At 33.8% G+C, this 17094-nt stretch overlaps 1 protein-coding gene across 1 annotated transcript in view; it reads left to right on the plus strand.

Moving 5' to 3' along the window:
* spen (spen family transcriptional repressor split ends) overlaps positions 1–16429 on the plus strand; it is a 95341-nt gene extending 78912 nt beyond the window's left edge. Inside the window, exons 9-19 of the mRNA XM_077439956.1 lie at positions 44–9603; positions 9684–10398; positions 10474–10630; positions 10706–10773; positions 11216–11313; positions 11445–11563; positions 11813–12030; positions 12120–12278; positions 12565–12765; positions 13016–13174; positions 13254–16429. Coding sequence (XP_077296082.1) covers positions 44–9603; positions 9684–10398; positions 10474–10630; positions 10706–10773; positions 11216–11313; positions 11445–11563; positions 11813–12030; positions 12120–12278; positions 12565–12765; positions 13016–13174; positions 13254–13382 — 11583 coding nt within the window. The 3' untranslated portion in view covers positions 13383–16429. The remainder of the gene's footprint in view (positions 1–43; positions 9604–9683; positions 10399–10473; positions 10631–10705; positions 10774–11215; positions 11314–11444; positions 11564–11812; positions 12031–12119; positions 12279–12564; positions 12766–13015; positions 13175–13253) is intronic.
* The last annotated feature ends 665 nt before the right edge of the window (positions 16430–17094 follow it).

Below are 17094 nucleotides of genomic sequence, written 5' to 3' on the forward strand. Positions count from 1 at the left end.
GTTTAGTTAGTTACCTCGATTTTAAATTGGTTTATCGTTTTAGGGTGAGAGATCATCACTGGGTAGAAGACCTTCAGGAGAAACTTCCAATCGCCATCATAGAGACGTTTCTCCATGTGTGAAACGAAGACGGGGAAGTGTAACATCTCGCCACCATTGGCATACGCCTAGTCCTGTATCACGACCTGGTACACCACTACACGACGAACGACCTGATAGTCCTGTCCCTACGGAACCTCGCCGTCTGATTCAAATACCACGACGCTCGATTCCGATGTGTTTGCCATTGCCGAGGTTTGCCGCTCAAATATTGGCACGTGTAGCACCATTATCTCCACCAAGGCCTCCACCTGGACCCCCACCACCAGCATCACCTACAGCACAACGAATACCAAGTCCTGCTTCATCAACGGGTTCTTCACCATCCCCTGCGGAACCTTCCCTAGATGAAAGAATTAGGAGTTTAGATGAAAGATACGAAAAGTGGTCCGGTTCTCGAGTGCTGATGGTTCAAGAAAGCTCTGAAAGATCCCGATTTAGGCATCATTTATTGGATTTAGATGTCGCTGAAGTACAACCGTCGGAAGTTATGAGATCTGTATTAGCCAAACGTTCCGTTTTTGATGAAGATTCGAAACGCTTAGAGAGTATATGTGACAAATATGATGCTCCCGTTCGCACTACAGCCTGTGCTTTTCCCAGTCCGTCAGCAACTCGTGTTAGCCCTTCTCCGTTGAATTCACCCCAATCAGCTGGCAGATCACCATTTGCCGGATCGCCCACAATAACCTCTCTGAAAGCTATCCCTTTGCCGACACCTCCACCAGCCACACCAGCAAAAGGATTGCAGTATCCTTTTCCATCACATCCACCGGTTGTGCCTGCATCGCCACTAGATGGTTTGCCATTGTCGTCTACACAGCTGTTACCTGGTGAATGTGTTGAAGATACTTCGAAAAATCTTTTGTCAGAAAGACTCAGTGCAAATCATATTGATTCAGTTAACATTCCACGTAATAATAATAATATTTCCACTTGTAATGATCGTGTGCCAGTAAGTGTTAGTTTTAATACAGAAACAGTAACTAGTTCGGCATCTTGTATACCAAGTTTAATTACTCAAAAAAGTTTAACAAGAAGTAGTAATCTTAAGTGCGATTCAAAAACTAAAAACAGTGATCATAAATCTCCTTCTTATAAAGACTGCAATCTAGTAAATATTAACAATGAACACGATATAAATGAGTGCGACGTAAAACTCAAATATAGTAATGTAAATAGTGATAACTTAGATAGAAGAAAGAGTGAAATTGCTGATTTAAGTCAGATTAAGTCCGATAGTGATATAAATATGAAAGATAATAATAGAGACCAAAGCATTAAACAAAAAGTTTTTAGTGAAAAATCACATAGTGATAAAAAAATATGTGAAAAATCATTAGTATGCTCCGTTAATTCAGATATTAGAACATTTTGTGATAAAAAACAATATTCTATAGACAAATCTTTAGATTCCGTTGATAAAAGAAAAATTTCTAAGGAGGAAAAATTCAAAGTTTTTAGTGATAAAGAATTTAAACGATCCGAGAATGATAGAAGAAAAAAGGATGAAATTAAGTTCAATTTAGAACCGACGGATGATGCGTCTAAGTCCATTGATAGACTACAACCAAATAATGGAATAGATAAATTTCATAAGGAAACTGTTGAAAAGGAATCTAACGAAAAAGAAAATTTTTGCCGAGATCATTCTCTAGTAGACAGGGGAGAAAAAGAACAAATAGAAAAGGTCGATAAAGATAGGTATGAAAAGGAGAGAAAAGAAAAAGAAAAACTAGAAAAAGAACGCCTGGACAAAGATCGAAGAGAAAAGGACAAGCTAGACCACTTTGAGAAAGACCATGTTGAAAGAGAAACAATTGAAAAAGATCACAAAGAAAAGGTAGACAAAGAAAGAAGAGAAAAAGAAAAATTGGAAAAAGATCGCAAAGAAAGAGATCGTGCTGATAAAGAACGATTAGAAAGAGAAAGGAACCATAAAGAAAAAATAGAAAAAGTTGAGAAGGACAAATTAGACAGTGAAAAAATTGAGAAAGATAAATGTGAAAGAGATAAAATTGACAAATTACTTCCCGATAAATCAGAAAAAGGTGATAAACACAGAGACAGGGATAAGGATTCAAAGAAAAAAGAAGAAAAAGATATTCTCGATTTTAATGATTCACTAATTTCTTATAAAGACAAAAGAAGAGAAAAGGACGATCATTCTAATGACAACAAACATCGCCACAAAGATGTTCATAAAAAAGAAAATTGTGAACGAAGTGAAGTTAAAACTACTGCTAGCAAAGGACATGAGAGTAAGTCTAAAGATTTCAGTAGAAAATTATCACGAGATGAAAATTCAAGAGAAGTCATCAGAAAAGATTCAAGTGATTCTACTGCTTCTCGAAATTCACATGATTCCACTAAATCTCGAGATCATGATAACATTGGCGACAGTAAAGAAGATTTCAGATATTCTTCAAAATCAAGTAAAAATGATTACAAAAATCGTCATCATGATAAAGATTTTTCTCCTAAAAGCAATGGAAAGGATAATTTAGATCATATTAGAAACGATTCAGTCAAGATATCAGATAAAAGAGAGAAAACTGTGGATATTTCGCATACTTCCGAAGTTGTCATAAAAGATAAAAGATTGAGTTTAGACGACAAACAGAGACATTATTCATTTGATTCACAAAATGAACACAAAGGTCACGAATTAAAAAGGAAAGAAAGACTTAATTCAAGTTGTAGTCTTCCTGCTGGAATAGGTTTGAAGAGAAGAGTGAGTTCTCAGGAGAGTTTGGAGCATGATGAATGTAAAAAGCCCAAGTTAAGTACAGAAAATAGAAAATTAACTGAGAGACGAGACTCTAGAGACTCCAGCAAACATTTTGATAAAAATCGGCATTCAAAATCATCTAAGATAATTGCGATAAAAACGGAGGATAAAAAGTCATCTCGTGACTCTGATGACAAAAATAAATTCAAAGATATGAGAGAGAAAGATGTCAATGATAAAGATTTCATTGACAGGCTACTTCGAGAGAAAAATGAGGAAGTCAACAATAAATCGGAATCTGACAAGGAAAGAGAAATCAAGGATATTTCTAAAATGAAATTCATAGAAAAGATGAAAAATAAAAAGATTCATAGGGAGATTGATGAGGATAACATATCTGATGCGGAGAAAGAAAGAGACCTTTCAATGGATAAGGAATTCTTAGCTCGTTTAGAATTGCGTTCAAGCCAAGAAGATGAGAAACAACAAGCTTTGAAGAAAGAGCTAAAAGAAAAGAAGAGACTGCACCAACTTCAACAGATTCAGCAGCTGCAAATGCAACAAAGTGTTTTACAACAAGAAGAAAAAAAAGTAAAGATTGACGACCGCAAGAAAGATATGAAAGACATTAAAGACATTAAAGAAACGAAAGAAACGAAAGAAATGAAAGAAATGAAAGACATGAAAGACATGAAAGACATGAAAGACATGAAAGACATGAAAGACATGAAAGACATGAAAGACATGAAAGATATGAAAGACAAACGAATATCAACTGAACGTAAAAGTCGTGATGAATGCCCTGCCGCAAAACCCGAAAATATCCGAAAGAAGCCACGCAAACTTACTAACAGTACTGACACATCTGATTCTGATGAACCTAAAAAACATTCTATATTTGATATAGTTGATGAAGGACCTACTTACATTTCAATGTACGATAAAGTAAAAGCCCGTTCTTGCAAAAATATGCAGAAACAAGAAGAGGAAAAAAGGCAAGAGAAAATCAAAGCCAAATTCAGTCAATTAAAACAGAGTAGAGCTAAACGTGAGGAGAAAAAGAGGTCCACTAGTTGGGATGAAGATAGCGATTCCGACAGAGATCACAAAAAATCTAATTCAAAATCTCTCATTTCTAGTTCGTCAGAAGATGAGTTCAGACGTCGTCAGACGTCAGACTCTGAAACTGATATTGATAAATTTAAAACCTTTCAACAAAAGATTTCTGAAATTTGCGATGGTGAAAGTACAGATGATGCTAAAAATAAGCTCATTTCGCGTAAAAATTCTCGGTCAAGAATTATGTCAGATACATCAGAAGATGAAGCTATAAAGAAGGCTTTGGTGAAAGTTGAAGTCCCTTCATTTCCTGATATTCCTAATAATCAAGATTATGGTTTAAAGAACTCAAAGGTATCTGAAAAAGAAAACATGGTAGAGATAAAACTCGAACCAATAGATGATTATGAGGAAAAACCTTCAAAAGACATGGAAAAATGTCTTTATTACAATTCTTCTTTGAAAACTTTAATTGATGATAAAAAGCCACTAGTTAATTTGGATAGCGAATTTATTAAAGGGGAGCATTACATCAAACATGAGCAAATCTACAAATTTAACAACAAATATTGTGATGACAAATACAATTTGTTTTCTGAAGACATTATCATTTCTGACGGTGCTAAGAATAATAGTTATTCAGAAGTTCGTAAAAAGCATAAGAAAAAACAGAAGCGCCAAAAGAACTATCCTTCCGATGATGAGGGTATTGGAATGTTTGAAAAACTGGGCAATGAAAATTTCGATTTTACAAGTAAATTAAATTCAATTAAAAAGAGGCATGGCAACAAGAAAGATAAAAAGAGGGAGAAAATTAAGTTAGAGGACATATTTAACGATAAAATTAAATTGAAAAAACCAAAAAATAACGATCATTCTGAAATTAGATCTGAATATTTAAACAACTTTAAAAAAGGAGAAATTATGCAGGATATTTTTGGCCCACTTTCAGATGAATGTGATGAAAAAACACAAAACTCGTATCCTACTGTATTTGATAAACATGAAAACGATAAAGATCACAAAGAAACTTCAACTCAATTAGATTCTTTCCATTTGAAAGAGAAAAATAACCATTTCTTTGATAAAATTAATTCCAAATCAGAAAACAAAATAGTATTTTGTAACCTTCCAAATGACAATGACTTTCAGAAAGATAAATTCAAAGATGAAGCTAGAAAACGGAAAGAAAAAAAGAGGAAGGAAAGAAAATCAATTCTCAAAGAAGACGAAAATAGTCTGGATGTTGATGCAGCAGGGAAAGCTATCGAAGCCAATTTATGTGCAGATACATCATCAGATACCAAACGTTCTGTGGATAGGTTAGATTTGCCAACGCCCATTACCGCATCTTTAGAATCAGATGTGTTTAGGTTCACAGATGGTGATGATAGCCGAGAGTCTCCAAACAATCCTACTTCCCAAAAGAATTGCGAACAAGTCAAAAAAGAATTGAGGGAGAAGAAGAAAAAGAAAAAGAAAAACAGGGAGGATAGACCAAATCGCAAAGAGCACCATCACCATCACCATCATCGCGACAAGAGTGCGGATAATGAATCAAAACATAGTCCCGATACATACAAAAATGAGTACATCACTCCATTTGAAAATGAAAAGGTTGAAACACCAACCCCGGTTATTGAATGTAAACCAACTTTACCATCTCCAAGCTTGCCTCGACTCACTGAAAGCCCACCACTTTCCAAACCATTATCTGACTCGAACATTTCGCCCATTCAAGAAATTTCATCTCCTAAAATTACTGTCAGTAAACCAGTAGAAACAAGACGTACATCTGATAAATTTATTCCTGGTTTTGGTGTTGAAATTGACGAAACTATCAGTGAAAACGCAGTTAAGAGCATTTCCGAATTTGAAACACCCGCTTTAGAAAGAAAAGATTCCATTGATACTAGCGTAAATGTAACAGATTGCAACAGTAGTCGCAAATCTGAAGAGAAAGTTGACGAAAAACCAAGGGCAGTCATATCTCAAGAAGAAACTGAAGATGCTGTTGCTGCACTTCTTGGAGAGAGCTTTGGTAGCATAAGTGAAGTGTTCACTGATTGTTACGCTGATAATACACAAAGTCCCATTGCACAAACTGAAGTGGCTGAACCTGAAGTGACTGAGACTATTCCAGATGAAGAAGCAGAAGAAATGAGACAAGCAGTTCAAAGTTTGAATGCCAGTGAGCTGGAAATCAAACCAGATACACCACAGTCAGAAAACGATCTACAAATTGATACTGATACGGACGATTGTGAAGAATCAAGGATAGATCTGGACACAAAGACAATCAAAGACGTGGAAAGTGATTTGCCAGATCAGCCTCAATCTAGTCCATTTTATCAACCACCATCATCACCGGAACGACCTAAATTACCGACAATTAGTGATTCTATAGTCAATTCTGTAGAAGTGGATGTAAGTCTTCCTACTTTTAATATTCAACGAACAGATCCAGAAGAAAACGAGATCAAAATCGTCACTGAACCTATTCCTTTACCACCTAAAATAATCGAAACTATACAGGAGACCTCAAATGTGACACCAACTGTCATCTCTAAAACATGGTCTGTCAATCCTCCAAAATCTAAAGAACAACCTATTCTCATTGGTAGTCCTGTAACTTCGAGAGATGATAAACCAGTTCATATCACAACTTCGATTTTACATCTGAAACCAATAAATCAACCTTTGAATGTCAATCGACCACTTTTGGCAACATCTGCAAAAGTTCCTGGAGCTTATCAAGTTTTGAATCAAGTACCTCGACCAGTTGCAGTGTTCAACTCTCAGCCTCCAACAATTAAAATACCTGAGAATGTGATTTATCAAAGGCAGCCAAGTATTACGATCTCGCCTGGAATTTCCAACGACGTTAGACTTCATTCTCCAAAAGCAACTTCACATGTGGAAATTCAAACGAAAGTTCCTAATATGACAATATTGACTACTGGACCACCAGCTTTGACAACAACTAATTTGCATTCACCAACTAATCTGCAACAACGTTCTCCTGGTCAAATCACCGTTGTCAGAATGCAACAACCTCCGTTAAGTCCTATTCAAACATCTCATTTACCAGTTTCGCATCAGAATCGGTCAGTGCTGTCTCCAAATAATCATAATGCTGTCATAATTCAAAATCAAAATTCTCCAGTTCATTTGAACAGACTTTCAATGACACCTGTTCTTTCTCCAATATCAAAATCTACTCAAAATGTTAGTGTACCACAGCCAAAACCTTCCATCCAGGCTGGTAACACTGCAGTAATTCAACCGCCAAAATTGATATCAAACTGCGAGACGCTAAAACCTGAAACAAACCTGAATCAAGAAGCAATACTCACAAATCCAAAGGTAATATTCTCGACTCCTACGGCTGTTACGTCACACAATCCAACAGTTATGATTCAGAATATATTAGTTGCCACTTCAACTGCAAATCAAAATTCAAACTCAGTGCTGGTCGCTTCTCATATCGTAAATAAAACCACGAGTGTTCCAACTTTGTATACTGAAAAAGTCAATGAGCCAGTTTGCATCACTAATGGCCCGGAACAAATTAAAAATCCAAATGTCGGTTTACTTCAACCATCGATTCAAATAAACAATATAATAAAGAACACTCCTCAAAATGTACCCAAAGTTCCAGTTTCGTCAAATCCAGAGCCTTTGATTGCTTTGAAACAAATCCAGGTAATTCCAAATGTACCACCTCCGACAGTGCTGCAACGTATTGTAATACCGACTGTAGTCACAAAGACCAATGTTGAATGTGGAAACGAAATTGTAATTCCTGTTTCGTCTGCGTCTGTGACAGTTTCTAAAAATTATGAATCAAATACATATTCCAACAAACCCCCTGTGGTAAATGCTGTTGAAATACTTTCTCCATTGCATGTAATTTCGTCTTATGATTCTGTTAAATCTGTTATATCGACCGAAGCCGTAGAAAGAGTTGAAGTAAATGTGAAGGCATCTGTAGAAAATAAAGACGAAGATGCTTTATCCAATGTCAGCGTGATACCAATCGTAAATAGTGATAAACCCAAATGTGAAACTGATTTTGAAGAACTTTTAAAACAGACTGCCATTGTTACTAAAATTGAAAAACCACCACATATGACGCCAAATGCAATCGCCATACAAAAGGACATAATTGCTGAAAAGAAGGAACTTAAAATTGAAATAATTAGGCCAATTGAACCTTATACAATTCCTGATAAAGAATGCAAGGAGTTATCAGGTGAAATTGAAGTGAAAGATGATTCTGATATTAAAGAGGAAAGTGATAGTTGGACTGCAAATGAAGTAAATATAGATTCTGTCATCAAGAAAGTCGATGCTTTGTGTGATAACAATGAAAGTGACAAACCAGAATCACCAGAAATGCCCAAGTATGAAGTTGAAAATCCTGAAAAAGAATCAGTCGACAGTTTTCCAGATATTGACTTAAAACAAAATATTGATGAAGAACAATTGGAAAAACTGAATTCTAAAGTGAATGCGAAACGTGGAGGACGTTCTAGAGGTAGAAAAATTCAGGATAGAATATCAGATAGAATTCAAACTCGACAAGGTAATAGAACTAGAGGAGCATCTGTTGTGGCAAATAAAAGAGGACGTGGTCGATCGAAGCTGGATAAAAAATTAAAACTACCTTCATCTACCGATACCAACATGCGTGGTGATGTTTATGATTTCCATGAAGATTCTGGTGATGAAGTTGATGACTCTCCTCAGAACAAAGGTGAGCAGAGACCCAGATTAATTTTGACTATTAAAAGTCCTGCAGTTACTACTACAGTACCTATCGTTCCTATACCAACTGTTCCTTTACCAACGAAAGAAATCTCTATGCCAGCAAAGCCTTTGCCAATTTCACCAGTTCAACCAGTTAAAGAAGATAAAACTGAGGAATTTCAATCTCCTGCTTCTAACACCAGGAAATCTCGTCGATTGCAAGAGAAAGACGTTACTCGAAATACGGTTGATGATGTTATTGAAGATGTTGTAAAGAACGCAATTCATAACCGTACAGGTGTTCTGAATAAAGATGCCGGTCCAATTAGGAGATCAACCAGACAAACTGTTGGAAAGTTGGTTACAACTGAAAAAGCTAATTCCGATTTGAGGAAATCACCAAGATCATTAAAGAAAACAAAAGAAATATCTATCGAAGCAAATGGAGAGAAACCACCAGTGCGGAAAGATATTGTTGAAGTTGAAATTGAAAAGTCACCGAAGACTGTCGAAAGTGTTCCACCTTTAAAATTAGATCCACCACCCATTGAAATTATTCGACCGGAAGAACCCATTGCGACTAAGATAATTGTTGATACACCAATCATTAAAAATAATCCAATCGTTGATATACCTGTTGTTGATATCGAAAAATTAGAATGTGCTCCTAAAACTACTGTTGAACAACCTATTAGAGAGCCTGTTTCAGTAATTACATCTACAGTTGAACCACCTAAGATTGTCGAGAAACCTGTCATAACAAATTCCATTATTCCAATCGTTCTGAAGACAATAAACGAAATTAAACCAGTAGTTGGTGAAAATTCTGAAGAATTGATGATAGATCCTGTAACGGGTGAACTCGTATACATGAGACATAGTGCTGATGGCAATTTCATACCAGTATCTAATGCAACAACTTCTAATACCGCAACCATCGGACATCCAACTTCAAATTCAAGGTACTTTGTTTTTCTTATACGTACATATTACGATAAAAATTATCGAAGACAAATATTTTATATATTTTTGTTTTTTTTAGAGTGATTATCGACCCAAAAGTATCCATATCCAACATTCTACCGCATACAAAGCCTCAACCGACTTTAGTCACGGCAGTTGTTTCTACTCCGATAACGGCACCAGTTACATCTATTGTCACATCGGTAGTGAAAACATTGACACCGAACATTCATGTGAGTTCTTCACGAATTCAAAGTGTTGTCACATCTCAAAACATGACGACTATGACGACATCGTCGACCAGTTGCATCCAGAATACATTGGTCGACATCAAGACGACGAGCTCACAGATCCTTACAAATGCAACTGTTGTTACATCTTCGATCATAAATAAAGTCATTCAGTCTACATTACCAGCGACTTCTGTACAAATTTTGACAAGTCCAACTATTGTGGTCTCCAAACCGACGAATATTCAACCATCGCTAAACCCTTCGTTGGTTCTAAACAAAACTCCAATTATATCTGCTATCCCATTCACGAAATCAAACGCTGTCAGTACAATATCAGGAAAGCCGATAATTGTTCAATCAAACCCATCTCAGAATATGCAATGTACAATTAAAACTGGTGGAGTTGTCAGTCAGGTGACTGTTGGACTTCCGTTAAACAAGGTTACAAATCCCGGATCACCATCTAAGATTCCACAAAACGTGCAGACCAAAATTCAAGCTGGTCAACAGTCGAAACTTTTGGTTATGCAACCGCAAATCGCTCACCTTCCACAGAAACAGGTTAATAACTTAAAATAGATTTCAAATTGATTTGAATTATGCGAGATTGTGGTTACAAATTTTTTCTCTTGTTAGATACAGGACATATTGGAACATATTGGTCAGGCTGGTGCATTAGGTCCTGGAGCGATCGGTCCAAGTTTGCCTCGTGGTGCTCAAGGACAGCACGGTAGTCCACCGTTATTGATGGCTAAACATATTACCATCGCTGGCTCACAACCAGTTATCGCAGGTATATATCTGAAATATATTCAAGCTATTAAGTATATTACGTTAAATTCAGCATTATAATGTTTAATAATTTTAGGCGCCAATAGTTCTCGAGTGAGTCTCACTGCAGTTCCGACAGTTAGCCCTCAAGGACAAGGGTCTTTGGTGAGTAATATTTTATATGTAGACTTTATAAAGGTACATATAGGAATAATTTTATGATACGATAAAAGTATCCTGCCCTTGGGTCGTTAATTTAATTTTTTTTGTTTATGAAATTATTTGGGGCTTTTTATTTTATTTGAAATAATAATTCTAAATTCGTGATTAAATAATGGACGCAGCATGCTGATGCATTAGGATCAAGGAGTCCTCCACCAGCTCATCAACAAACTTCACCTGTTACTCCGGTACTTATAGATATAACATTTTGCATAATGGTATAAAACATGATCTACCAGCCATATGGGATAGTGTTTTCATTCGTAATTTTAAATTCTTACTTAAAACTATTTATTGCTTGTTATGGATTATCAAAACTTATGCAACAGGCAATTTTTGTTTGTTATATATTATATGTATTTCTTATATAATGTTTTTATTATAGGGTGAAGGAGTGTACTCTCATTTTGTTCATCAGCACTATCCACAGTACTTTAGACCTCAACAAGAAGCTAGAACTACACCTTCACCATATGTAGCAAGGTTAGAAACTTTTACTCATCTTATGTCTTTTTGGATTGATTTTAAATACCTAAAATTATAAATTAAATTAACATTATAAACAAATTTAAAAAGCGGTACTTTATTATAAAAATGTGGTATTTTTTATTTAGATCTCCACATGGTGCTGAAGGATCTGAAGCACCTAGTCCACCTTTAGAGCTTCGCCGTTTGCCTTGTGCTCGAGTTCCACATCCCGCAAATTCACCATCACTTAGCGACAGAAGTACTGGTATGTGATTTGTTATATACATATTTCATGGGTTTGAATATTGGCTTTAAAACGTTGACTTGAAAATTTTCTGAAGAAAAACACAGAACTTTGTTAAAACATGAGGTTTTATTATTAAAATTGATAAAGATTTTATATCGGTTTTGACTGACTTTTACATTAGTTCAGTTTAGCTAAGAAGTCAGCGTTTTAATGGGATTCCATATTTATATAGGAAGTACCTTTAACTGATAGTATTTGTGGTTTTAGATTCTCCTCAAGTTTATTCGGTGACTCGACCATCTTCACGACCGTACGATAATTCAGGTGGTTCAGCTGATAACATTGGTGGTCGTTACTATGAAGCACCTGCTCCTCCACCAGCTCACATTTCGCGTATTCATGTTATCGCTCCACCACCAGCTCATCATCGTATGGTCATTGATCCGACAGTTCATACTATTTCGAAAGTACCTCAAACACCAGGGGTAATTATAAAAGTTTTTTTTTGTTTTTATTTCACATACATACATTTTTTTTTAAAGCTTGTTATTTATCTAAATTGTAAATATTTTAGATTGGAATAAGTATCGGCGGTACTGTGGGAGAAGAGAGAGGTCCATCAAGAGGCAATGCTCCTGCCCAGGGAGGAGTCACTCAAACTCAAAGTCCTCCGGGTCCTCCTCATGCATCTCACGCTCCCAGAGAAGCTGACTCCCTTATGATGTTATTGAGGGTAAGAAATTACAGTACTTCTAAATCAGTGGCTCTTAACCTTGTTGGAGGTACTGACCCCCACCAGTTTCATATGCGCATTCACCGAACCTTTCTTAATTGGCACCCGAATCATATGAATCGGGTGTGTGTCTTGACTTCTGCCGAACCCCTGAGACTGACTCACCGAACCCCTGGGGTTCGATCGAACCCAGGTTAAGAACCACTGTTCTAAATGCAATGTTGTGATTTCAGTAATATTTTTCTTTTAATAAATTCTGGTGTTCATTGTAATTTGGTAATTTTAGCGTTATCCAGTAATGTGGCAAGGATTACTTGCGCTTAAAAATGACGCAGCAGCAGTGCAAATGCATTTCGTTCATGGTAATCCGGCAGTAGCTGGACAAACATTACCATGTAATGGTGATGGTTCTACACCACCTCTACGCATCGCTCAGCGTATGCGTCTTGAACCAGTTCAGCTAGAAGCTGTTGCAAGAAAAATGCAGGTATGTGTATTTCTGGTTTACTTCTAACGAATAATCATTGTGTACCTTTTTCCAATTTTTTTGTCGAAATAAATCGATTAGTTGGAGGCACAGAACATTGTTTAAAATCGATGAAATTTTTTACTTAGTGTTCCATACAACGCAAGTTTCCAACTAGGTTCATCTGGGGAAATCTAATATTTGCATTTTTCGCTCCAGCTTATATAATGTGAATCACAAGTATAATGTGAATTTTTAACATTAATTTCAGATGGAAAATGAGCATTGTATGTTGTTGGCTTTGCCTTGTGGTCGCGATCACTTGGATGTATTACAACAGTCCACCCATCTCAGTGGTGGATTTATTACCTATCTAAGACGTAAACAAGCAGCTGGTATTGTGAATGTTGCGCCGCCAGGTCATCATCAGGTATGTTCGTGTGAGATTATATGTAAGTACTTTTTCTTCATTGAATGATTAGTACTGATTTATTGCTTTTTTTCGGCAGGCACTCTTCACAGTACATATCTTTCCATCTTGTGATTTCGCTAATGAAAATTTGGAAAGAATTGCTCCTGATCTTCTTCACCGAGTAGCTGATATAGCCCACCTTCTTATCGTTATTGCTACTGTATAATTGTAAAAGATACATCACTTAGAATGAATTTTTTCTCAATTCGAAATTCATTGCTATAGAAATCAATAATAACAATTTAATTCTGTTTAATGTGAAATGAGTCATTTTAACAAAACGTCAATGAGTCTGAAAGTCATTTATATTTTTTGTTTATTTAAGTTCATTTTAAAACGAAGCTTTTATAAGATTATTGCAATTTTTATGTTTTTCTCATTTTAAAGAACATCAAAGGGACTGTTATGCTCTAAATTATAGCTTTTTTTTTTTAACAATTAACATGCGCAGATAAAAAATGTGTATTTAATGGATGTAAAAATATTAAAACATTGCATAACTTTAAAACATAACAGTTAAAACCAGAAAAAATAAATTGTAGCGTTCTCCATATTTTCTTTATATTTTATTAAGTTTGATATTTGATTTTTTCTTTCGGTGTCACAATTTATCGTTTATTAATTATTTTTTATATTAACTAAAATATCTTTAAGGCACATTGATATATTTTGAATTGATCAATATCGCTAAATGACTTTTTTGCGTATTTATAGCGTTTTAAAAACATTGAAGGTATATAACTATGATGTAACTAATACTTTATTCAAACGTAAAATCCTTTCGTAATATAATTCGCAAATATTTATGAATTATAGATATTCTGCATTCATATACACAATTGTTAATATATTAGTATAAAAGCTTTGGTCTGTAATGAGTTTAAACAAATCGACAAATGTAAATTTTTTTCTTATCTATTTTAATAGATTTGCTTATTGCATTTCTTAATGTTATCGTATGTGAATATTGTGGACCAAACAAACAACTGTCAGTTGTTTATTACAAGCAATTTAATTCTTCAGTTGCGATTGTGTATGCATACACATTCTTAATAACATTGTGGTTACATTCCTAAATATTGTATTGCAAACTTAAATGAAATATTCCTCCCATGAGAAATGATCTTGAAGTTTAAAAAAAAAAAAAGATTTTGCTATAATTTCAGGAAATGGCAATTCCGTGAATTTCACTAATGGAAAAATCTGCTAGTTTTTGTGAGAATAAATTTGTGCCAAAGGTCATTCGAAATTATAATTTATAAAAAAAGTGAAAATTGTATATCGGATGGGCTTACATGTCATGATATCGCATAAAGATTAAATGAATATTAGAATAGGTGAACATGTCTGAGAAAATTTACCTTATTGGAGAAAATTGAAATAAAATTTGACAATCATTAATTTTGTAATAATTAATGTGAATAATGTTATGACACCATTAATTGCTATTTTGTTATCAAAAATGATCTCAATGTGTGCAAAGCCTATCAAGAATGTAAAGATTGTTGAATGATTTTCTCGCCAATCGTAATGGCTTGGAAATCGTTTGCACATATTCATTTTGTTTATTATATACACGTGTATTCGTAATTTTTGACCTCATATCATACAGACGTAAAAAGATTGTGAAGTCCAGCTTTATTAAAGCACAGTATTAGAGATTTTTTTGTAATTTTGTTTCCTTTTAATTTATCTTAAATAATAATATTTTAGATTTAGAAAAATAGTGTGCAGTGTTATTGGGCCGAAGATTTGAAATATTATGTCTTTCTTTATTCCAGTCAATTTTTTGTCATTGTGATATTATATTTTGAAATTAATAGTCTACATAATACTCACTTTAAATTTATTAGTATGTGAATAGATTTTGCTGGATGTCAAGTCTTTTTTAAAATTTCATGTACATATATGTACGTTTGACAAAATAATTCAGAATTAGCTTGTTCTCTTGGAAATGTATATTTGCATTAATTTCATTTTTTGCATCCATCAATAAACTATTTTCTGGTTTATAAACTATAACTTCACTCTAAAAAAAAATTGTATTTTAAAAAGCACTGATACACCACACACACAGACACAAGCATAAGTTTATGTATGTATATAAATTATATTGTTATTCAATTTCTTTCAAAGGCAAGTCTTAAAAGTTTGATGTAATCAAATCTCAATTTTTTTTAATCTGTGAATCTGATGTAGGACTGTATAGAATTTATCAATGAGGATTTAGATTGAGGCTTTAAAACTATCCAGAGTTTTAATAGTCTCATCTAAATTATTTTATATAGTTGCAAACATCAGGTTGTCAAATATATACATCGATCAATTCATAAATACATGGGACATACCTACATTCATATTTATTAATGATGTAATAAAATAACATGTGCATTCTTTAAATTTAAAAATTATGAACTTTTTCCACGCGTTAATAAAACATTCTTAATGACTGTTTGAAAGACATGCTAAAACTCTTATGTAATTAATTATTTCCATATTTTTATCTTCGTTTCAGAGTGCAGGGTCATTAAACTACTTAACTTACGTAAAAAAATGCGAAAAATGTGAAAAATTATATTAAGTTAATTTATGAGAATAATCTGTGATTCAAATTGAAATAGTTACTTTATAGATTGTATTAATAATATAAAGTAGTTAATAAGTATTAAGAAATTATAAACAATTGTTTATTAATATATTGATTATAAAATTATATACAATGAAAGATAAAAAATACTGTTATATAGTTTAAAAAGTTATTAAGAACTTTTATGGAGTGGGAAGTCCAAAGATGGTTCATCATTACGTTCATTCTCGCTATGTTGGTTTTTGTTTTCACAATGTCTTTGGCTCCATTTCATTGTAAAAAATGAAAGATCTCAATTAATATAACGTGTAGTATTAATATTTAAGAAAAGATTACATTTTATCACTCAAATCTAACAACAAATGGAGGAATAGTTACAGCTTTAATTATATTAATCGAATTTTTATAAGTTGCAAGTATGATTACATTTTTGTTCGGGGGAGGGGGCATGTTTATAACTGCTTATTCTTTTATTTTATTAATGCAAGGTTTCTCGTTAAGCGACTCGTGTTTATACTAAATAATTCGTTATCTTCAATACTTCTTTATTTGTTTTAATTTTATTGTAATTAAAAGCCATATTTTTGGCATGTGATAGTAAAAATAAGATGAAGGCTTAATTACGCAAAATAAATAAAAAAAATAGTACGGGTTGACATTTTGCTATGTAATTGTTATAAAATATTCAAATAAAGAATTATTGTATTGTATATTAAAGAATGCATTTGCTTCGCAGTGGAGGATTATTAGTCGAATCCCAGCTGGATTCGGGACTTGACAAAAATAAAAATAAATTGTTTACTGTGAATTTTGAGAAACCGTGTATTTAAATATGTATTACAAGTTCGCGTGCATGTTTATTAAAAATGGTTATTCCAGTGCAGAATGACGCGTAGATTGTTTGGGCTTATTAAAGCGTATGCATATTTCAAAAGCTTTGGAATCAACTTCAATTTTATTGTAGTTGACAAGAATAAAATAAAAAATGGGTTCGACTTTGAATCGTTTTGGTTTAACTTTGGTTCGACTTTGAATGTATATGATTTAAGATACATTAGTCATGTAAACGTACATACAATGAATAGAACATGTTTTATTAGAATTTTGAAATTGTCTTTGACCATCGAATACAATGTTTCATTTTAAATATTTAATTGTCTTAATTGTTGAAATAAATCAGCTAATGCTGTTATTTTTTTTAATTGAATCAATTATTTAAAAATTAAATTTTAATGTCACAGGTCGTAACATAATTTGCATACATGTAATAAAATGTCCAATGTTGTTAAAG

Source organism: Arctopsyche grandis, chromosome 10, assembly GCF_051622035.1.
Source record: "Arctopsyche grandis isolate Sample6627 chromosome 10, ASM5162203v2, whole genome shotgun sequence".
NCBI lineage: Eukaryota > Metazoa > Arthropoda > Insecta > Trichoptera > Hydropsychidae > Arctopsyche > Arctopsyche grandis.